At 44.6% G+C, this 24,126-nt stretch overlaps 1 protein-coding gene across 7 annotated transcripts in view; it reads left to right on the top strand.

The window, feature by feature from the left end:
• The window catches only part of anks1b (ankyrin repeat and sterile alpha motif domain containing 1B), a gene marked incomplete at its 5' end in the record, with an annotated part of 338,563 nt that overhangs the window by 290,634 nt on the left and 23,803 nt on the right, over positions 1-24,126 (top strand). For all 7 annotated transcript variants that reach the window (XM_080421028.1, XM_080421027.1, XM_080421024.1 and 4 more), the window contains 2 exons: positions 15,170-15,277; positions 19,325-19,534. In XM_080421028.1, the coding sequence (XP_080277154.1) occupies positions 15,170-15,277; positions 19,325-19,534 (318 nt within the window). The remainder of the gene's footprint in view (positions 1-15,169; positions 15,278-19,324; positions 19,535-24,126) is intronic.

Genomic DNA, 24,126 nt, shown 5'->3' with positions numbered 1-24,126 from the left:
GCTTTCCCCACAAACAACAGAAAACCGAAAATACACTATTATAGAGCCCTGAGGGATTCCGCTCAGGGCTGGTTAAGGGTCATTCAGACCACTGTGAGTTTTTTTCTCGTTCTAATGCTTAATGTGCTCCTTTGTACGGCGGTCTTGCTTGTGAAAACAGGCCAGATCTACAACCTTTGGACGCAAAGAGTACATGAGTCAAACTTTCAGTTTGATAGCCATTTGATTTCAGTGCCAGAATGGCATGTCTGTTAGCAACTATAGACAGCATTAAACCTTCTATATGGATGTTAACTGTCAATGAAGTTTCCTCTTGATCTGATCAGAGAGAGAGAGAGAGAGAGAGAGAGAGAGAGAGAGAGAGAGAGAGAGAGAGAGAGAGAGAGAGAGAGAGAGAGAGAGAGAGAGAGAGAGAGAGAGAGAGAGAGAGAGAGAGAGAGAGAGAGAGGAGAGAGAGAGAGAGAGGAGGAGGCGAGGGAAAGACACAGGAAGTGAGTGAGACAAGTCTCTGCAGGACAGGGTTTCTTTTCCCCCCAAAACAACAGCTGCTGAAGTACAACAGACAGACAGACAGACAGACTATTTGACTCCAGGGAGATCCTGTATATCTCAGCCGGCCAATCAAATCCACTCTGACCTCATGTTCACCCCTGCCTTTACCCGGGCCAATCAAATCAGCACCTCAGTGAATGCTCTGATTGATGGTGAGCACCGTTAGTCATTAGCAGACCCAGACTAACTGACCAGCAATGGGGCCTGTCTGTCACCATCATTACATTCTAATTCATGATTCATTGTCATACAAATACATACTTTCATTCATAGCAAAAGTAGCCGCTGATCTACAAGCTCACAACAATTCACATCGCGAAGCGTCGTGAGCTTGTAGATCTGCTATTTTCACTTTTTCTGAAAATACTTTTCAACATTTAAAGAAAACAATTGCCCTAAATTGCCCAAAACAGGAAGGCAAGGTTGAAAGTGGACAACGGCATGAAATTAATGGTGGAAATATGACATTTCTGTACATTTTGTCCAGCTGATTTTCATACAGATGAATGGAAATGATTCTAAATATTTTGCAAAAATAATTGCGATTAGCTGAAATAGCTGCTATCAGGCGATTATGACATAATTATGACAGGCTTAGGTACCACAACTGACCGTACCACAGCATCAGGGATGACCTCAACGCATCCGCGTTGACAGTAGACATCACTGACCCTGGGTTACTTACCAGTCTACTATTCAGCAGAAATAGCCAATCCAGAAGCTCACAACACGTTGTGGGCTTGTAGATCTTCTATTTTCGCTGAAGTCATTTTTGTGTAGCGAAAAAAGCGAAAGGTACCTAATTTAGAGCCGGTCAACTTAGTATAGGGTATTGATTTGACAAAAATGCATGTACATGAACATATACAGTATTTGTAATTGTTGAGGGGGGGGTCCTGGGGGGGGGGGGCAGTGGCTCAGGAGGTATAGAGCAGCTGCATGGGAAACGTAAGGTTCCAGGTTTGATCCCTGAGTCCCCCCTGAGGTAGTGTCGGAAGTGTCCTTGAGCAAGACACTGAACCCCAAAGGCCAAACTGCTCACGATGAGCAGGTTGGTGCCTTGCATGGTTTCCTCTGCTGTGTGAATGTAATGCACCATTTACCTATTAGCCGAGACACACAGTCAAATAAAGTCGATAATATAGATACATTCATACCTTTTCCAACACACTAGGCCACTGGTACCCGAACTTTTTAGATCGAGACCCAAAAGAGAAATTTGACGTCTCCACATGGACCCAAGCTAGTGAAAATAGTAGATCTACAAGCTCACAACGTGAGCTTGTAGATGGGCTATTTTCACACTTGTTTCACACTTGTTTTCTAATTTATGGAATTTATTTGATTATTTTTATTTGTTCAATAAATTATTTTGGAAAATCATTGAATTTGTTTTTAATTCATTCTTTCATTAGATTTTTTTGATATAATAATAATAAAAAACAATGTAGTAACAAAAAAATAAAGTGATATTTACTCATGAGTCATGACCCATAAAAAATGTGTCGGCGACCCACAAATGGGTCACGACCCAGTGTTTGGGAAACGGTGTACTAGACAATGGTTGTCAACACAGGTGTGACACCAGTCGACTTTGCGTTCATTGTGCTGTACATCCTTTACAGCGTTGACGTAAAGCGAACAGAGAGCAATGTTTAATGTTTCAGAGGTTGGTACCTCTGTCCCTTTCCAGCCAATCAGGTGTTAGTGTCAAGCTGAACAAGCTTAACAGACGGAACCCCGTCTCCTTTTGACATTTCAAGCACCGCTGTGCACCTCGCTTTGTAAACACGGACAGAAGCTAAATGTCAGCACAGCAAAATGAGCGTGTGCGCACGCACGCGCGCGGCGCGCTGTGTGTGTGTGTGTGTTAAATGTCTGCATTTCTAGCGCCTTTATCCAGTGTGTGTTACATTCATCCATTCACACTCACAGTGATTGTACCCCACACGGAACTATCCAAATTTGAGCAGAAGGAGGAAATAGTGTTGAAATTGTATTTATTCCTGTTATCAAAGCCCCTACGAAAGAACACGCAACTGTGTGTGTGTGTGTGGGTGTGTTTGTGTGTGTGGGTGAGTGGGGGTGTGTTGTCACACGTCAAGGTCTCACGCAATTACATTCTCACACTTCAAAGATCAGGATCAGGATAGGATCTCATTGATACATGCACACACACACACACACACCACACACACACACACACACACACACACACACACACACACACACACACACACACACACACACACACACACAGCAGTGTGTTCTTTCATAGGGGCTTTGAAGTATTTCACAACAGTGAAAAATATAATTTCAACACTATTTCCCACTGCTGTTCAAATTTGGATTGGAAATTCAATTCGTGGCTCCGTGTTGTGTCTGTTCAGACAAGTTGTGAGAGATTGACGCATTTGGCACTGTTTGGACACACACACACACACACACACACACACACACACACACACACACACACACACACACACAGAGTAACAACTTAGCAGTTGTCCCGCTATTAATGGAGACGTATCCGTCTCCATGTTGGCAGGTTACTGAAAGCTCCGCTCTCATTGGCTCCTGTGGTTTTCCAGTATTGAAACCAGTCTTCCCATTGGTCGGTGGGCTCCATCCATCCATACAGTAACTGCTGCTCCTCTCCACTCTGACGTTGCTAGGCAACAGTGGTCTCCGTTTCCCGACAGAGCTCCCCCCACCGTGCACGTGTGCATGTGTTTAGATTTGTGTGCGTGTGTGTGTGTGTGTGTGTGTGTGTGTGTGTGTGTGTGTGTGTGTGTGTGTGTGTGTGTGTGTGTGTGTGTGTGTGTGTGTGTGTGTGTGTGTGTGTGTGTGTGTGTGTGTGTGTGTGTGTGTGTGTGTGTGTGTGTGTGTGCGCGTGTGTGTGTGTGTAATCCATTGAGAGTTGGTTGAGCGTGCGGTTCAGATCGATTCCATCACCACAGATGACAGCAGAAGAATCTGAACCCCCAGTAACACACACACACACAGAGTAAATGGTCTTCTCATTGTTCACCTACAGGGTGAAAGGAGGGATGAAAGAGAGGGGGGAAGGGGGGGGGGGGGGAGAGGAAGAGAGCAGGTGATGATAAAGTGCTGAGAGTTAGAAAAACGCCAATACTGCTGGTGAAAAATGACCCAGCTATTGTTGTTTTAAATGGACCCATTGAAAACAGTGATGGGATGTGCGCTCGTACACACACACACACACACACACGCACGCACGCACACGCACACGCAGTACTCTTAAACACATTACTTCAATCCATCAGTCCTCAGCATATTGATTGACCACAGTACTCTACCTTCGGCGTTCTCTTACACACTCACACACACACTGTATTTACAGTAGTTGACTGGGGTCCCCCGAGGTTCAACATGCCAATTCGCTCTACACCGAATCTCTTCGCTGAAAATATCCGATCGGCAAGCTCACAACGTTTTGCCAATATGACATGCCCAAAATAGAGACTAGGGTTTAAAGGAGTAGTTCACCCAAAGAATTACTTATTTTCTATCAATTGCACACACACCATGAGGCCTTGAATTCTTGACTGTTTTAGTTTTTGTCACATTCTCTGAGCCAATAATTTGATGACCGGGGGTGGCTGCTCTACTTTGAGTCTCCTACCAGATGCGACAAAAAGCTTCATGGCGTGTGTAATTGATAGAAAATAAGTCATTTTTTAGATGAACTACTCATTTAATTGGTTATGATTCTTGCACGCTACACAATTTAACCGTCTGATACGTTTGTGACATGTCTCATCATGAAAAGGGCAAAATCAAGATTATCCACCTAGTCAGACTGTGTGACTCTCTATACCTGTCAAATTGTGCAAAAACGTGCACTCAGTAGAGGAGGCTTGCCCTAATAATAATTGTGATGTATTCAGTTAAATTACTACCTATGAAACAGTAGGGCGGTAGGGCAGTTGTACATCATCTCCACTGTCTTCTGCCTTCACTCTCTCTCTCTCTCTCTCTCTCTCTCTCTCTCTCTCTCTCTCTCTCTCTCTCTCTCTCTCTCTGTCGTACACATTCATTGTCTACCTCTCTCCATCTTTCTGTCAGATTGCTGTCATTCACATTTATCTATTGTGCTGAAAAGTCTGATGGTTAATGCCATTGCGTCAATTATGTTTGTATTGCCAGTCAATCATAGGCTGTTGATTTGACAGGTCAGTGTCGGGTTGTCTCTACACTGCGCTCGCTTAGAGAGTATTGGAAAGGTGGCTAGATCATGACAGCATAGTCTCAGGAATGAGACGTGTGCAGGTGACACTGCTGCATTTCGAGAGCGCATAAAAACATCCACACTCTTCGTTTTTGCAACATGGACCTCAACTTTAAAGGCTTACGTCTGACTCCATCATACGATCTACATTAACAACCTCAGGACAAAGGCCTGCTCTCTCTCTGTCTCTCTCTATCTCCCTCTCGCCCCCTCCCTCCTTCTGTCTCCCCTCCCTCCCCCTTCTCTTTCTCCCTCTCTCTTTCTTTCCCCTCCTTCCCTCTCTCTCTCCGCCCTAGTGGAGGGAGGGGGGAGCTGTTCAACAGCCAAGTCACTGTCTGTGTTCAAACCAGTGCATCATTTTAATGATGGACAAACAAAGGGGTGAAAACGTCTTTTTCTCTCTTTTGTGGGTTTTCATCCCACGCTCCATGCTTTCTCTTTCTCTCTATCCCTTCCTCCGTTGTCGTTCTTTATTCCTCTCCTCCCCTTGATTTTGTCCTTTCTGTCCTGTCTCTTTCTCTCCATTTTTAAAATTCCAATCCACTTATAATTACATGCAAGCTGTCTGACTGTCATCTACTCTCATCCTAAACTACATAGAGATGATGATGATGGACAGAGAAAAAGAAAGATGGATGTATGGATGGATGGATACATACAGTACATCGATAGATCCACAGTAAAACAATAGGTTAAAACAGCAGAAAGCCTTCCTCCATTCATATGAATTCAGCCAGCAGTGCATATACTGTTTATACTGTGTGTGTGTGTGTGTGTGTGTGTGTGTGTGTGTGTGTGTGTGTGTGTGTGTGTGTGTGTGTGTGTGTGTGTGTGTGTGTGTGTGTGTGTGTGTGTGTGTGTGTGTGTGTGTGTGTGTGTGTGTGTGTATATCTGCTTTCTTCAGCCTGTCCATACGATCAATGGTATCACCCCTGTTGTCTCTGAGGTGTTCACCTTCATCTTATCCAATGACCTTCATATTGTCAAAAGGTCAGCTCCCCTAATGGGGCGACTGGGGTTTCACCTTATTGACTCCATGTGGATCATAGCATTGGCTTGTGATGGTAAGAATATCAGAATCAGAATCAGTTTTATTGTCACATCACAGGTTTACAAGGTAAAAAAGTGGGTGACATTCTTTTTTGTACATCGTTCCCATCGCAACGTTAGTTTCCATAGAAAGAAGAGGGGGGGGGGGGAAGAAGAGGGTGGGGGGCAAGTGGGAAGGAGATCAAAACAAGAGAGCAACAGAAGGCCAGACAAGTTATCTACATATTTACAAATTACCTGAGATAATAAAAAACTAAAAAAACAAAAAAAAACTAAACTAAGGTGCCTGAGCATAGCAGCAATGTATTGTATACTGTGCATGTTATACTTATACTGTGCATGATAGACAATGGACGTTAAGGTGCTTAGAGGAAAAGGAGCACAATAAAAAAGACCAAAAAAAGGTCAGTGCGTTATACAAGGGATTAAGGTGCAAAAGGTCAGTGCGTGTCCACCTAGAGTGGACTGACCCTAGTATAATCCGCAAGTAGCTCCATGAGGGAGTGCAACAAAAAGTCATTTGTACCTGGTGTAGTCCACAGGTGTGTCCGAGGGGGGGCTAAAGTCCAAGTCATTGTCCCTGGTATAATCCACAGGTGTGTTCAGGAAGAGCCAGAAAAGTCTGCGCCGCCTGTTGTCAGGCTGCTGAACAAGGCCTGTGCCTCATTCAGTCTTATGCCCCATTCAGCATTCTGACAGCAGCCGGATTGAAACTACACCAGAGCCTGGTGGTGGAACTCTTGATACTGCGGTAGAGCCCCTTGCCCGGTCGCGGTCGTTGTAGGGGGTTGAACAGTCTGTGACTTGGGTGGTGCTTGTCCTTGATGATGCGCTTGGCTTTGACCACGCACCGCTTTTTGTACAGTTCCTGGAGCGCTGGGAGCTCGATTCCCATTATCCGCTCTGCCGATCGCACTACTCGTTGTAGGCTGATCTTTTCTCGGGCAGTGCAGTTCCCGTACCAGGCCGTGACACAGCCTGTTAGGATGCCTTCAACAGAACTGTTGTAGTACAGCCTGAGGATGCGACGTCCTACTCCGAGCTTCTTCAGGCGGCGGAGCCAGTACAGTCGCTGCTGAGCCTTTTTCCTCACGTGTGTGGAGTGCGTCTCCCATTTGAGGTCCTCCTCGATGTGTACTCCGAGGAACTTGAACTCGCTGACCCTTTCCACTGCAGCACCGTCGATGAGGATGGGCGCATGGTCTCTCCGCGGCCTCCTGAAGTCCACGATCAGTTCTTTGGTCTTGTCGACGTTAAGAGAGAGGTTGTTCTCCCGGCACCAGCGTGCCATTGATTTGATCTCCTCTCTGTAGTCAGACTCGTCGTTGTTGACGATTCGGCCTATCACTGTCGTGTCGTCCGCGTACTTTATGATGGTGTTGGAGACATGTGTGGCTATGCAGTCATACGTGTACAGGGAGTAGAGGAGAGGGCTCAGCACGCATCCCTGGGGTGCTCCGGTGTTGAGGGTCAAGGGGTCGGATGTGATGCTGCCCATTCTCACCACCTGATGTCGGTTGGACAAGAAGTCCTGTATCCAGTCGCACATGCTTGGGTGTAGCCCTAGGTCTCTGAGCTTTTTGTCAAGTATTGCTGGGACAATGGTGTTGAATGCTGAGCTGTAGTCCACAAACAGCATACGTACATATTTGTCCTTCAGCAGCTTGTTGTCCATGTGCGAGAGGACGGTGTGGAGAGCCATGGCAATAGCGTCGTCGGTGGATCTGTTTTTGCGGTATGCATACTGCCACGGATCCAGCGAGGCAGGTAGCGTGGAGCTGATGTATTCCCTCACCAGTTTCTCGAAACACTTGCTGACGATCGGGGTGAGAGCAACAGGTCTCCAGTCGTTCAGGCATGTCACTTTGGCCTTTTTGGGAATGGGCACAATGGTTGACATTTTGAACCCTGCAGGGACCACAGCCAGGGAGAGGGAGAGGTTAAAGATGTCAGCGAAGACACCCGCCAGCTGGTCTGCACATGTCTTAAGGACCCGGCCTGGAATCCCATCAGGTCCGGCTGCCTTGTGGATGTTGACCCGTGTGAAGGCTGTACGCACTTCTCTCTCCGAGATGGTTAGAGGGTTCTCCTCTGCTGGTGCTGCTGATGGCCCCGCTTGGCTGCCGCGGTTGGAGCTGATCTCAAACCGGCCGTAGAAAGTGTTCAGTTCGTTGGGGAGGGAGGCAGGCGGGTTCACCTCGCTTCTGATTCTTGTTTTGCAGTCTGTCAAGGTGTGTACCGCCTGCCATGTGCTCCTGATGTCGCCATTGCTGAGTTTGTCTTGCATCTTTTTTGTGTAGGCCTTTTTCGCCTTCCTGATGGCGCTGTTTAGGGCCGCGCGCGTCGTGTTGCGCGTTTCCACGTCGCCAGATTTGAAACCAGCATCCCGTTCATGCAGATGTGCACGTACTCCGCTGTCCATCCATGGTTTCTGATTGGGATAGATCCGAACTGTCTTTTTTGGGACTATGTCATCTATGCACTTACTGATAAAGCCAGTGACTGAGTCTGAGAGTTCGTTGATGTTATTCCCAGCGGCGTTCTTAAACATCCCCCAGTCAGTCTGGTAGAAGCAGGATTGTAGCATAGCGTCTGTGTCCTCAGACCAGATTCGGATTTCCTTCTCAACGACCGGCTCCCTTTTTAGCCTCTGTTTGTAGGCAGGTAGCAGCTGGATGGCGTCATGGTCAGAGCTTCCTAGCGGTGGGCGGCGGAGAGCTTTGTATCCATCCTTGAAGGGCGTGTAGCAGTGGTCAAGAATATTGTCACCACGGGTACTGCAGGCGACATGCTGGTGGAATTTGGGAAAGACCTTTTTTAAGTCTGTCCGGTTGAAGTCGCCTAGGCAGATGACTGCGCAGTCCGGGTGGCGATTTTCTTGTGCACTAATCGCCTGGTGTAATTCCCTCATAGCTGTGTCCTTATTAGCTCCAGGATGAATGTAAACAACGGCTACAATCACAATGCTGAAGTCGCGTGGTAGGTAGAAAGGACGGCAGGCTATGATTAAAAGTTCAAGGTCTGGTGAGCAGTGACTATCTAGGATTTTAACATCTTTGCACCAGTTGTTGTTGATCAAGGCACAAACTCCCCCCCCCACGTTGCTTACCGCTCAGTACAGGGTCTCTGTCCTTCCTATACGCGGTGAAGCCAGGAGGAGTGATGGAAGAATCAGATGCTAACTCCGTTAGCCACGTCTCTGTCAGCACAACAATGGACGTGTTCCTTGTCTCACTGTTATACTTTACGTGCGCTAGTAAGTCGTCCATAGTGGTCACTGTTCTTGATTCACACAGAGATCTAACGTTCGCTAGCAGGATTGAAGGCAGTGCAGGTTTATATCCACGTTTTGTTGTTCTTACGAGGAGACCCGCTCTTGTCCCTCGTCGTCCTGGTCTTTTCCGTCGCCTTGGGTATGTTGTTGTTCCAGCTGGAACAAAGGGAACCCCTCCCCCCATCCAGCCGAGTGGGAGGTTTTCGGCAAAAAAGTCCGGAATTCTGTGTGTAATCGCTGTGCTGATGTCCATAAGTGCTTGTCTGTCATAACTCCTTAGACACGCGACGGTGTAGGGAAAAAAGAGAAGGCTAAAAAATACTAAAAAGATGGAAAAACGTTGCGATGTTACGGAGCGCGTACGGAAGCTGCCGTTCTCCATGGCGCTCCCAGTATAGTCTTGTATATTGTAGTCCTGCTCAACAATAATATTGATCGACAAATGTTAGAGTGCTGACGTCCGGCGAAGCTTGACTGATACAGTGCCGTCTTGAAATCACAGACATTTAATTTCACAGTTGCCGCATGGGCATGTTGGATTTGATTTTTTTTTTTTGGGTAATGTGATCGAGACGTGCCTGCCTTAGACACACACACACCTCGCGCGCGCACACATGCGCACAAACTCACACATGCACACACACACCAACACTTACACAAACAGTGCATGTTTGGGCCTGATGCTGGAGGGCGACAGCGTCCCAGATCCTTGAATATGACGGGAGCCAACTCCAGACTGGAGGCTACTGTAAGGTACCCTGATTAAACCCTCTGGCTGGAACTGCACTGTGGCACTGCACTGGAGAGAGAGAGAGAGAGAGAGACCCTGAGTTGAGTCCACCAGAGACCATCCATGTCTTGAACACCAGCATGCCTATTTTTGGCGAAGCGATTTTGGTGTAGACAGAAAAGAGCGATCCGAATCCGTTTCGCTAAGTCTAGATCAGGTCAACATGGTGATCCATCGGTGATGTTCCGACACAGAAGAACACTGCGCTTTTACCCGCTGCTACCGTCGTACCAACCGTGATTTTCATGATCCATTTCATCCAACTCGATTCTGTCCATTATTTCACAACCGTCAGCATCCATCCATCCATCAGTATCACGTTCTGAAGAAGAACGGAAAAGCCTTTGTCTCCACCCCTCCTCCAGCCTGTGAGGGATCGTTGACGTGGAGCATGGAGTGTTGTTGATATCCGCAGGTTGTCATGTCTGTCAACAGGGACCTCTAAACCTGATTAGAATGGAGTGGAGCTAATGTGAATGCAGGGTCAAGAGAGATGGAGGTATGGATGGATGGAGAGGAAAGAAGGAGCGCGTGCCATCATAGCACATCACTTGCAGTCAGTATGAACGGTGTGTACCCTGCATAAATATCATTTAAATGCAAATTGGGCTACAGCGCAGTCAGGCATCTGAGAGAGAGAGAGAGAGAGAGACAGAGAGAGAGAGAGAAAGGGAGAATGCTAGAGAAAACTTTACAGAGAGAGAGAGATTGTTAAAACTATAATCATCGGGTTACATTCAAATTCTCATCTATTGGAGGATAACAATGGAATGTACTACCTAGACTCTGAAACAGCTGTTGGACCCTGTGTATGTGTGTGTGTGTGTGTGTGTGTGTGTGTGTGTGTGTGTGTGTGTGTGTGTGTGTGTGTGTGTGTGTGTGTGTGTGTGTGTGTGTGTGTGTGTGTGTGTGTGTGTGTGTGTGTGCGCGCGTGCGAGAGAGAGAACGAGCGAGCACATGTGGGTGGCTCTGTGTTGCCATAGCGATGGGGTGAACTTACACCGAGGTCGGGGTTTGTACTGTAGATGCCGTTGCATGAGACGAGGTGTAAAACATGCGCACACACACACACACACACACACACACACACACACACACACACATACAGTACCTACATACATGCTGTACATACACACACACACACACACACGCATGCATGCGTGTGCCTGCCTGTGTGTGTGTGTGTGTGTGTGTGTGTGTGTGTGTGTGTGTGCGGCTGTGCCCGTGCGTACTGCATGCATGCAGCTACAGACAGCATCCTATGTGATAATTGCGTTGCTGATGAGGTAGTTAGGGGCCCACCAGAGCCACACTGCATGGCCCTCGGGCCCTCAGGTGACAAACAGATTGACAGAATATTAGATCACTGCACCTCAATGCACCACATGCAATGCACCAAGACACAACTACAGCAGAGAGAGAGAGAGAGAGAGAGAGAGAGACGGAGAGAGGTCAAGATTCTCATCTCAAGAGACTTTTCTGGTCGAATAAAGCTTATATAAAAAGGCAGTTGTTATAGATCAGATCTGGAGATGGAGAGGAGACTTTGTGGAGCTAAGCAGGATGGGACGACCATGATTAAATGCCAATTAGTTCCAGTACGGTCTGCATCCAGCTGCACCAAACATGCTCCTTTGATCCTGCAGGTTCTAGACATTTAAACCCATCGGCGTCAGTCTGGACACAACGTCAAACCTCTGCCTGCTTTCCTATGCGGCATTTAACCACTCAACACACAAATCTGAAGGTTTTTTAAATTCTCTCTCTCTTTGTCTGTCTGTCTCTCTCTCTCTCTCACACACACACGCACACACACGCACACACACACACACACACACACACACACACACACACACACACACACACACACACACACACACACACACACACACACACACTCTCTCACACTCCCTCCCTCTCTCGCTCTCACTTTCCCTTTCTCTCTATCTTAGCCTTTCTCTCTTCCTCTTTCCCTTTTTCTCTTTCCATCCGTTTCTCTCACTCTCTCTCTCTCTCTCTCTCTGTCTCTCTCTCTCTCTCTATATATATATATATATATATACACACACGTATATACAGTATATATATATATATATATATATATATACATACACGTATATACAGTACATCTCTCTCTCTCTCTCTCTCTCTCTCTCTCTCTCTCTCTCTCTCTCTCTCTCTCTCTCTCGTTCCATTACTCTGTGTTCCATGGTTTGGCAGCGTGACATCAAAGTGGAAGCGACGTACGTCAGCATCGTTTAGCGGTGACGAACGTATCGATTCATTAAAGCCATTCATTAACATTCATCTTACATGGTGGAATCACATGTCACTCCTGATACTGTGTGAGGTCATAATGCACTATGCATAACACTGTATGCATCCTCAGTGTTCGTTTAGCTCTGAGAGGGTACAAAATGAACGGGTCCATTTGGTTACATCTTGGACCCTCAAATGGACAGATCTCGGTGTGTACTGTCTAATCCGTATGCATGCATACGGTTTTATTTATAAGCTGAGTGTGGTTTTATATACGTACATGTTTAATTCATACGTGTCTTTATTGACTTACACGCAGAGTCACATTGTCTGCGCATGTGTGTGTGTATTTATACATTTGAGCAGATGTAGAGCAGTAATTGGAGAGGGAGATGACAAAGTGTGTGTGTGTGTGTGTGTGTGTGTGTGTGTGTGTGTGTGTGTGTGTGTGTGTGTGTGTGTGTGTGTGTGTGTGTGTGTGTGTGTGTGTGTGTGTGTGTGTGTGTGTGTGTGTGTGTGTGTGCGTGCGTGCGTGCGTGCATGTATGAACATTGGCTCTGTACAGGACCATTGGGAGGCTCATTAGACTCACGGCAAGGCCTCTATTCATTCTAATTACCGCCTTTTACCCTGAAGTACTGCGCGCACATACACACACACAGACACACACACACACACACACACACACACACACACACACACACACTCTGACATGTTTAGTGGAAGACCGCCGTTGGCAGCAGCACAATAAAAGCGGCACAGTGTTTTGTTATGAGTCAAGGACGGGGTGCCAGGAGGGACAAACAGAGCAAACAGTGTCCCAGTAGGAGGCTGCCATGTTGTAGACCCAGCAAACCACGCCGACACTGGCCAAAGTGTCCATCCAGAAACAAAGACATAGGCAACTGTGTGTGTGTGTGTGTACTTGTATTACTGTACTTGTGAGGGCCAAATATTCCCACAAGTATAGTAGAAATAGACATTGTGAGGGCAATTGTCCTGGTCCTCACAAGAGAAATACAAACGGTTGTTTTATGATTAAAAACTATTAGTGGGGCTATAGGGGTTTGGGTTGGAGTTCTGCCTGATGTAGACTTACCGGTGGTTATGCGAAAGTATGGTGCACCGAAAATAGCTTGTAAACCCGCTTTTTTCGGCTTTCGTGGTATTCAGAAAATTACTGTCCTAAAACGTTGATGTCCTCACGAGTATAGTAATACAAAAGTGTGTGTGTGTGTGTGTGTGTTTTTGTGTGTGTGCGCTCGTGCGTGTGTTAGTAGTGCACTTGCAGAAGATTAATATAATTATAATTTATCCAGTATATTGTGTCGATACTGTTGAATGGTGCTTGATTATTTTAGGCTGTCAATGAAATGCTCCATAATGACTGTAATTATGTTATGAAAACAAAATCCTGTGTCAATGTAATTCTGGGAGTGTGCAAATGGAACCAAATGGACCCTTACGGGTTACACTACTGTGCTTGAGAGTCTGAGAGAGTACTTGAATTTGGAGTATATTGATGTTCACAATGCACTGTTGGTTATATACAAATCACAGCTGGAAGTGTCAATCTGTAATACTTTTAACTACGTCAGGAAGTGTCGTACACTTCTCATCTGTAGAGTGTGTGTGTGTGTGTGTGTGTGTGTGTGTGTGTGTGTGTGTGTGTGTGTGTGTGTGTGTGTGTGTGTGTGTGTGTGTGTGTGTGTGTGTGTGTGTGTGTGTGTGTGTGTGTGTGTGTGTGTGTGTGTGTGTGTGTGTGTGTGTGTACATGCAGGCATACAAGCCTCAGAATCTCAGAATGAATGAAAGCTATAGAAATAAAGTTGAGTTGAGAAAGTGAGCGTAAGTTTGACTTAAATGTTCCCGTTTAGTTTACCACTTAAGCCCTGATACAGTACGTATGACGGATTGGAAAAATAGCAAATAGCCACACACAATGAATGTAAATTAGCTTTTCTTTTTTGCTATTATAAAAATTCTTGAATATTTTTGAAATCTTTGAATTTGTAAAAAGTTTTGGGAACAGCTTAGAATTTTATGTTTATGTTTTCAGTCTTTGTTTTTGTCACTGGGCACTCCTGCCCAGTGTGACATGTCCAAATTAGGGACTCCAGGTTGAAAGTGCCTTTAAACACATCATGTTTCCTGTTCATGGAACAAGCAGACAGTCAGCCCAGCAATTGTCTAAGAATAATTATGTATGATAATGATTTACAGTGAAGGGACATTTTACATCATTAGATTCTCATTAGCAACGTCTCAGATTGCTCCGTGGTGTCGGTCAGCCAGGAATGTGTGACGAAGCCGCACTCTTATTGACCTCTTAAACTCCATATGGTTGACCGGAATTCCTCAGGGCTCTTTACTAGTGTCTTTTCTGTTTTCTGTTATCGTTGGAAAAGCTTTCGCTGAAAATAGCTGATCGACAAGCTCGCAACGCGTTGCGAGCTTGTCGATCAGCTATTTCCTGCAAAAGCTTTCCCCACAATATGGATGCTGGGGTTTTAAGTGGTTAAGGGCGATTTATACTTGGTTGCGCGGTGGTGGTGTTCCGAAAATAGCAGAGGTTGTAGATCTGCTATTTTTGGTAATCAGGCATTCGCTTCCTTTGAGAGTTGTGGGTATAATAATGTGAATATTCATCCGGGGGTGATTAACTTAATGATATGTGCGATCTTTATGCAGCGTTTATCCCACCTGAAGCTAATCTAGTTCTTATGTGCTCCCAAAACCCTTTGAACTAATTGCGCTCTGTGTAAGATTATGCAAATGGGAAGGAGAGTCATCATTTTTCACGAGCGCGGGCGGGCTGTTCTCCTTTTTAAAGAAGACATAAATCTCCTCAGGTCTTCTCGATTCCCCTCCCGGTGGTTTGTTGGCTGTGTGAGGATCGCGGGGCGTTGCTGTTAACCTGTAATGAGCATTATGTTTTACTGAGAACCCATGCTTATGAACGTGTGTGTGTCTCTGTTACATTTGTGTGCAGGTACTGAAGATCAGCCACACAGGACACAGGAAACGGATCTTGGCTTCGTTGGGTGACAGACTACACGAGGACACGCCACAGAAGCCTCCACGGGCCATCTCGCTTAGGGTGAGTACTGTGTGTGTGTGTGTGTGTGTGTGTGTGTGTGTGTGTGTGTGTGTGTGTGTGTGTGTGTGTGTGTGTGTGTGTGTGTGTGTGTGTGTGTGTGTGTGTGTGTGTGTGTGTGTGTGTGTGTGTGTGTGTGTGTGTGTGTGTGTCTGTGTGTTAGGGCTGCAACTATTGATTATCTTAGCGATTATTGTATCGATTACTTTTTCAATTATGATATTTCTTTAACTCTATAAACGCCATTGACTCGAAAACGCGTCAATTACTACTTAATCCACCCACGCCATTGACGCGTTTGATGCGTTGGATGCGCGTTCATTGTTTAATCTCTGATTGCGCTCTGCTGCTTAATATTCAATGTTATTTTCGAGTTCCACTTACTTCACCCACATCTGCATCCGGTTTCATGACCTGGGTTCCTTTTCCGGTTTTTGATTCTTTTTCCCCGGTCATTTTCGTCCAGTATAGGTAAACAAACGGTTTTTCACACAGTATAACAAACGAACGGACATGTTCTCTTCTATAATCTATGGTCTGGGTGACGATCAGTCATCGCCGTCGTGTATCACATCGTAATTTTGGCCGATCGGACAGTCTGAGCCAACGTCACATCCGTTTTGATGCATTTGACTGTTTAACTGTGTGTGTGGGATGCGAGCTGTCATGACAGCTGATCAAGCTGTCATGTGCTGCTCTCTAGTGGCGGATTTGTGCTCTGTCTTTAACAAAAACACTCTGATAATCTATTTCCAGGAAAAATTACAAAATATAAAAATAAAAAACACGAAAATTGCTGGCAATGGGGGAGTACTTTATGAAAATACTCTGGCAGTCAAAGAGTTAATTGATAATAAAAAATAAGCGATTTTAATAGAGTTCAAATAATAAAGTTAAGTAATTGACTAGTCGTCTAGTTCGATTAAGTGTTGCACCCATAGTGCGTGTGCGTGTGCGTGTGTGTGTGCGTGCGTGTGCAGGTGCAGGTGTTATCCAAACCACATTGCGACAAAACTAAAACGTCTCAAAAGTGCCAGACGGAGATTAATCACCGGTCTTTTCCCAAACGGTTGCAACGGCCCACCGAGGGAACTCACCAAGGGAACTCTCGGCACTGCTGTAGCTAAAACCCAACTGATTAGCCAAGTCTCCTGGGCAGACACAAAATGGCCGACGCTCTGCGGTTGCCTTCCTTCCTTCCCTTCCAGCCAGCCGGCTCGTCCCAGATAGTAATCAAGACCAACTGGCGTTGCGCTCTAATGTTCTTTTAACAGCCTCTCGCTCCCCGTGCACCCTGAGGGCCAGGGAAAGGCCTCCACTCCTGGGACTCAATTTGATGTGTCTGCCAGGTTGAGTCTGCTCCTCTTCAGCCTCCAAAGGCCAACGCGTCTGCTCCGCTTCCCGAGAACAAATGAGCACAGGCAGTTAGAGGGAGCTGAAAACATGTTGGGAGGACAGGGTGAATGATGATGACATTACAATTCAGGGACTGAAATCCTTCACAATTACAAGCAGCAAGATCCTGAGAGCTGCTGACAGACCACTTGCAACTACAAACATAGCTGCAAGCAGCGATACGGGGGTCAAGCAATGCAAAAAGTAATTTGCAATATGCACAATAAGCCATAGAAACATAATAGACTGAACTTGAGAGAAAAAAGACCATGCAATTAACATGAGCATTAGAAACAGCTGAGCAGAGTTATGAGGGATTGTGGATATTAAAATGCATGTCTTTATTATGTTGCGTATAATGGCAGATTCAAACTCTAAATTTTCAGCCATCAAGACTAAAGTTTGCCAATTTCTCTGCTTCATCTACACAACAGAAACAATTGTAGTATTCTAATTAGGCTATAGCTTTTCATCACTATTCCTGGCCAGTCGGTTTAGCCGGGGCCTGGAATCAAACCTGTGACCTTCTATTTCCCAGGCGTCCTCTCTAGGCATTCAGCCTCAAAGAAACTAGGATACCAGGTAAACGATGAACCTAGCATCTGTCTAAACAACATGCTAAATCTATATATTAACATTTGTGGTCAAGAAAAAGCAAATCTAACCAACGAGTGCATGTGAAGAAGTAGCCAACATACTGTATATCTGCATAAAAAAACTAGTATCCATCTGAAAAAGAGACGAGAAGGGATAAACTAGCATTTATCAGTTGAAGGGGTTCAGCCTCACAGTGGCTCCTCTAGGAAACACAAGCCTTGTGTGAAAGATGGATGCTGTGCCACTCAACAAATAGAAAGTGTAATTAAATTCCTTTGAATTATTACCAGCATCCTCCTTCTGATAACGAAGCACGTTCCTCTTGCTCACGGCGTAGCACTGTGTCCCATTATGATGTGACTGTGTGCGGCGTACTGGTAACCGAAGGGATAGCGCGTTAGCTGACCACTTAATCACAACGTGCCCGCTTCGATTCCGGCTGGATACCTGCGTTGCATCTCGCTGTCTCTCTACAGTCTACGCTCTCATAGGGGGGTGGCAAAAAAAAGTGATGAAGGCTAATAAGATGACAAGATAACACGTGTCTACAACAGTTTATTAAACATAATACATTTTTTAACTGTTGGCATGTTGTGGTGAGATACTGACATGTATATGCGTAATAACTAGGAAATTGATGGATTGAGGGGTATGGTGTGATGTGGTAGTGTTGGCGTTTGTATATAACGGTATGATATATGATATATATAATGGGTGTATATTAGTATATGCACGCATTCGGGTGTAAATATGTGTATAAGAACGAAGACATGGGTGTATATATTGTATATTTTCGAGTGTTCGATTACTACGATCAATGTAACATCTTGAATGTAATTAAGTAATACTTTGAGTGTTCATATAATATGAACTTTATAAATGATGTATCTAAGTTAAAACAACATGAAGGAAGGATAGGCATAAATAAGCTTTGAGCTTCAGCCTATGCCTTTTTGATCAATCAACATGAACCATTGGCTTATAGTGGGGTATGTTTTGTGTAATTGTTGATTGCTTAGGCTACATGCAAATACTCTAAACCTGGTGCGTACGAGGTAATATCCTGATCTACACTATACGGAACAATTGTTGCACAACGTTAAAAAAAAAACTTGCAGAAATGCTATTTTCTCTATTTCTGATATTGATCTGATATTCTGATCTTTTGCTTATGTTGTGCCCAACATAGGGACACCAGGTTGAATGTGTAAGTCTGTATGTGAGTTTTATGAATATTAAACCAATGAAAAGTATTGACTAAAGAGCTTGTGACTAAAGAATAACTGCATTAGATCCATTGGAACTAGTGTTGATTTTGTCAGCAAATCTTTTATTTTAGTTTTATTTATAGTCTTTTGAATAAATTCCATTTAGTTTTAGTCATATTTTAGTCATCTGAAAAGTTACAATTTTAGTCTAGTTTTAGTCGACTATATATCATAAGATTTTAGTCGACTAAAATGTATCTTGGCGGTGCCTTGATGGCGTCGTAATGGCTGACTCTGCACTTGGTTGCATGCTGAAAATAGCCGATCTACAAGCTCACAACGCGTCGCAGCGCGACGCGTTGTGAGCTTGTAGATCTGCTATTTTCAGCGCAACACCCGAGCGCAACCAAACAAAAATAAAATTACTTGTCTTTTAGTTCTACTGGATCTCTTCTCCACTAGATCCCTCACTAACATTTTAGTCTAGTTTTTATTTGTTGACGAAATTGTCAGTATATTTGGTCACAGTTTTAGTCATCATAGCTTAGTTTTTATTTCGTTTTTATTTAGTTTTCGTCAGTGAAAAAAAGGTAGTCGACAAACATTTTTCGTCATAGTTTTAGTCGACGAAATCAGCACTGATTGGAACACAGGTTATTTTTGCCATTTCCTTCAAAGTAACGGTTTGGAATACAGGCAAATGAAAGTCAGGATAAAAAGTGAATTCACATGCAATGGTTCCATTATCGTGTGTATGCAGTGATGTTTAGCGGGTGACTGACGCGCCACATTAGCGGGTGACGAATGAGTCCTCTCACCACCTTCTCCCCCCCCCCCCCATCCCCCCCAGGAGCCCGGCGGTAACCACACCCCCCCCACTCAGCTCAGCCCGTCGGTGGGCCAGGCGGCGTACACGGCGGCGGGGGTCCCCGGGGGCTCTCTGGACGTGCAGCACCTCATCATGCAGGCGGACGCGCGGCGCAGGCAGCGCAGCAACGACAACTACTTTGAGGACGTGCCGCGCAGCAAGCTGGAGCGACAGATGGCCCAAGTCAGCATGGTGAGGATGGATGGATGGAGGGAGGGAGGGAGGGAGGGAGGGAGGGAGGGAGAGAGAGAGAGAGAGTGAGAGAGAGATGGAGTCAGGCATGCAGATAAGGCTGGAGCAGAGGGACAATCGTGGAGGTTTAATCATTATGAATCGATGTGAATTGGGTGAAAATAGCGGTGTATTTAAATGTACATGCAATGTATTTAAGATGTTTAGGGAAAAGGGAAGACCTGGTTAATCCCACAGGGGAAATTAAGTGTTCAGCGTCACCCAACTGATGGCTGCTCACATGGTTCTGATGAGCTAGTTAGGGTTTAACCCATTAAGACCTGATTCTAAATCATAACTGTTTTTGGAAAAAAATTGTTTCTCGATTTTTCAAAAATAGCAGATCTACAAGCTCGTAGCGCGGCACTCGGTGCCGCGCTATGAGCTTGTAGATCTGCTATTTTTGAATAGCCAAATAAATCTTAAAGTGACACAGATGCGTTCCAGGTCTTAAAGGGTTAAGTGTCTTTGCTCGTGGACACCTCGAAACATAGCCGGGGTGCCGGGTTTCGAACCTATAGGACCTTCTGTTTCCCTTGGGCATATTCAGCTTTGGCCGCCCACTTTAGTGTAGAGGGGAAAAGGCAGTGGGCCTATATAGACCTTAAGGACTCCGGTCAACTAGGGTGTAAATGGTTAAATCAGGAAGGTGGAGAGGATAAATTAAAATCCGATTCATTACAATCAAGTTCTTTTTATGCTTGGCTGATTTGTTATACATTTGTACACGGTTATAATGGTGTTTCAGCATTTCATTGATCTTTCAAACAAGACGTCCTCCGTTACAAAACAATGTAATTTATGGGTTACATTCATCAAATGAACTCCCAGTGTAATTATAGAACCTGCCTTCTATCGATGAAGCTTTAATAGTATTCATGTTCCCTAGTGTGATGCTTTTGTTTTCATCTTCTTTGTAATGATCATTGCATGAGAGATTGATTGAATACTTCATTAGACAGAAATGTAAGCAGCACGAGTACATATACTTGGTCTAAAGGGATAACCCAAAAAAAAGTCCTGAGGACTTGTTTCCATTGAGGTCTTGTGTATTAAATTCATAGAGACATTTAAAGACATACAATAATATACAATACTATATCCTAGACATCATCAGCACTAGTAGCAATAAAACACTAGTAGCAAAAAAATATGTACTGTAAACAGTTGGGGGTGGGGGTCATTTCTGGTGTTAAGTTTAGACGTTAATCAGACCAGTTATCATTTGCAGACAGGTGCTCTTTTATGGTTTTGAATGAGGGTAAGGAGTCACACTTTTTGATGACTGTTGGTAGGGCATTCCACATTCTGGTGGCATAGCAGTAGAACGAATTTGACCCCAGTTTTGTGCCGAATCTGGGTTCAGTGAGATCAGTGAAGCTCGCTCTGATGTTGTGCCTGTGTGTGTCTTCTGACTGACAAATAAGCTTTTTGTCTGTTTGCTTCGACCTTTAGGGCCTGATGCAACGTGGACATCATTTTTGATTCTGATATCAGCTTCTGTAGCAGATAGACCCATGAAAAAAAAACTTTGATTACTACTGAAAACTACTTACATTTGCCCTAATGTTCTTTCTTTCATATTGATTTAATTTTTTTATTTTTAATGAACATTAGGGCAAATGAAAGAAGTTATCTGTAAAAGCCAAAGATTTAAGCTCTCAAATGGCTTTTATTTCATGTTCCTGTCTGCTTGCAGAGGCTGAGAAATACATTATTAGTTAACCGTTGACAATTCTGTCAACGTTCACGTTTTCAGAAAACCCTCAGGTTTTAGCAGGTCATTTACAAAAAAGCCTCAGGTTTTAGATGGTGTTTTTAGAATTGGCCTCAGGTATAAAAGCCGGGCTTGACTCGAACAGTGACCAGAGTATCGAGGGACATGTTACCATTGCTGAGACGTTGATTTTGATATAATGTCCATCTTAACTTAAAAAAATAAAAAAGTCTATTGTGCCCCTTAGCTTGTAACATCTACTGTATGTGCTTTGTTCTCTGGTTGATTATAGCACATAAAAGACTATGCAGGTTAGGCCTATAGCATGTGGAGAACCTAACACATCTATTTAAAATATATATACTTCATGTCATATTAACACAAAAAAAATAACTGTCAGATAGAAAAAACAAATCCTTGTGTCATGTGATCAAGATGTATCCGTCAGATTTTTTCATAAATTTATATCATTCCGATAGGCTATGATTGACTTCCAAAGTTGCCTGGCGGAGCCGGAGATCTGCCAGTGCTCTTTTCTAGTTGTAGCTACATTTCCATCATATTCTGCTTAAATCTGCATAGCTTGTGACTTTGAGGTGACTCACAGATGTCCCCGTTGGGCTTAGCGTAGGCAGCAATGACGGCGACAGGTTCACTGTGCACTTGACCCACGTGCATGTGTGCAGTTTGATGGACGTCAAACGCAGCCCCGTGACTTCAGGCGGTCGCGGCCTTTCTTCAAAGCCGTTTAAGGATAAAAGCCTGACGTCTTAGAGAAGTGTCTGTCCTGCGTGGTTTGGCTTTTCAAAACCAGAGCCAATTCAAAGTGCGGGACACGGTTTAAGTATATATATGGGACACGGGACAAGGGATAAAACGCAGTGCAAGTCCCACTTAAAGAGAGGACACCTGCTGTAGTCACCCTACTGTAACTGTGACAGCACAATGACATACTGTACACAAACACATACTGTGTGCGTGTGTGTGTGTAAATGTATTACTAACTTACTTGTGACGGCCAAATGTTCCCATGAGTATAATAGAGTTTGAGAAATAGACATTGTGAGTCGTACCCTTTTCCTGGTCCTCACAAGACCAATGGTCGTTTAAAAGATTTGGGGGAGTTAGGCTTACAATTAGGAAAATAAGTATTTTGGGGTTAGCGTTGGAGTTATGCAGATTTGTACAGTACCCAGTTGCGCTCAAAGAATAGCAGATCTACTGTACAAGCTCACAACGTGTCACAGGTGTGATCGTTGTACTTAGTTGTACTCAGCTGTGACACCGACATACAACTAAATATAACTCAGGCTTGAGGGCTAGGTTTAAAAATGGCAAAACCATTACCAATGCAGTAACTACTTTCCTCAAATGTTTGTCCTCACGTATAGTAATACCAACGTGGGCGCGTGCGTGTGTGTGTGTGTGTGTGTGTGTGTGTGTGTGTGTGTGTGTGTGTGTGTGTGTGTGTGTGTGTGTGTGTGTGTGTGTGTGTGTGTGTGTGTGTGTGTGTGTGTGTGTGTGTGTGTGTGTGTGTGTGTGTGTGTGTGTGTGTGAATAATAGACTCTCTCTTAATGTTTGCCCTGCTGAATCTCTTAACCCATTAAGACCGGGAAAGCATCTGTCATTTTAGATATTAACCACTTTAACCATTATTTTATACTTTGGCTATTCAAAAATAACAGATATACATGCTCGTAGCGCAGCACCGAATGCCGTGGTATGAGCTTGTAGATCTGTCTTTTTTAAATTGTTATGTTTGTTTGTTGTGTTTTTTTATGTTTTTTGTCTTTGTAGTTTTTTAAATGTGTTTGGTTTAGGCATGTTGCAGGCTGTTGTGCATTTTAATCAGAGCATTGGCAGGCGGATTTCAGCCACACTGTAGTGCACTCTGGCGCACTCTGGCGGCTGCACACAGACAGTACACGCACACAATACTGTACACAGACACACAGACTGCACACAGACACACACAGACACACACAGACTGCACACAGACACACACAGACTGCACACAGACACACACAGACTGCACACAGACACACACAGACTGCACACAGACACACACACAGACTGCACACAGACACACACAGACTGCACACAGACACACACAAGCCGAGCACGGTTTCATAGTAAGCTCCACTTGCGCGGAGGCGCGCCTCCTTCTGCTGCGTTCGCAATCACTGATATAGCAACATACACTGTAGGTTTTTCAGAAACGTTCCCGGATTGAATGGGTCGTGTTTCCTCATGAAATTATACTCTGAGGTGACATCAGTGAGTCAGCATTGTCTGAAATGGAGAAAAACATTTGCGGGAACAGAGTTCAGTGCTTTGTCCCCATCGTGTTTGTGTCCTACAGTGGAATGCGTGTGCTGAACTTACTTTATATTTATGAGATGGGATTTGTCAGCAAATCCCATCTCTCCCACATTCCAAAAAACGATAGATGCAAAAAGTGAAACGGCTGATTTTGATCCAGAGGTATTCTTTTGAATTACAAACACTCACACGCACAGAACAGAAAATGATATATCATCATATCTATATTTAGATACATCTATATCTACATACTGTACCACCAGCTCAGTGGCCTTGAGGTTAGAATGTCAGTACTTTTGACAGGTAGATCACAAGCTGTGAAAGACATCCTCAACACAGGAGCCCCACAAGGCTCTATACTGAGCCCACCGCTGTACTCTCTGTATGTCCAAAATGATAACTTTTCAGGATTCAAATTCAAAAACAGCAAAAGTAGCAGATCTACAAGCTCAAAACGGTTGTGTGGTGGTGGTGGTGGGCCTTGAGTATTGTTCGAAATATGCTGGTGGTCCA

The sequence above is a fragment of the Gymnoscopelus braueri genome, assembly GCF_963280865.1.
Source record: "Gymnoscopelus braueri genome assembly, chromosome: 23".
NCBI classification, from domain to species: domain Eukaryota; kingdom Metazoa; phylum Chordata; class Actinopteri; order Myctophiformes; family Myctophidae; genus Gymnoscopelus; species Gymnoscopelus braueri.
This window is presented reverse-complemented; position numbering and strand designations above follow the sequence as displayed.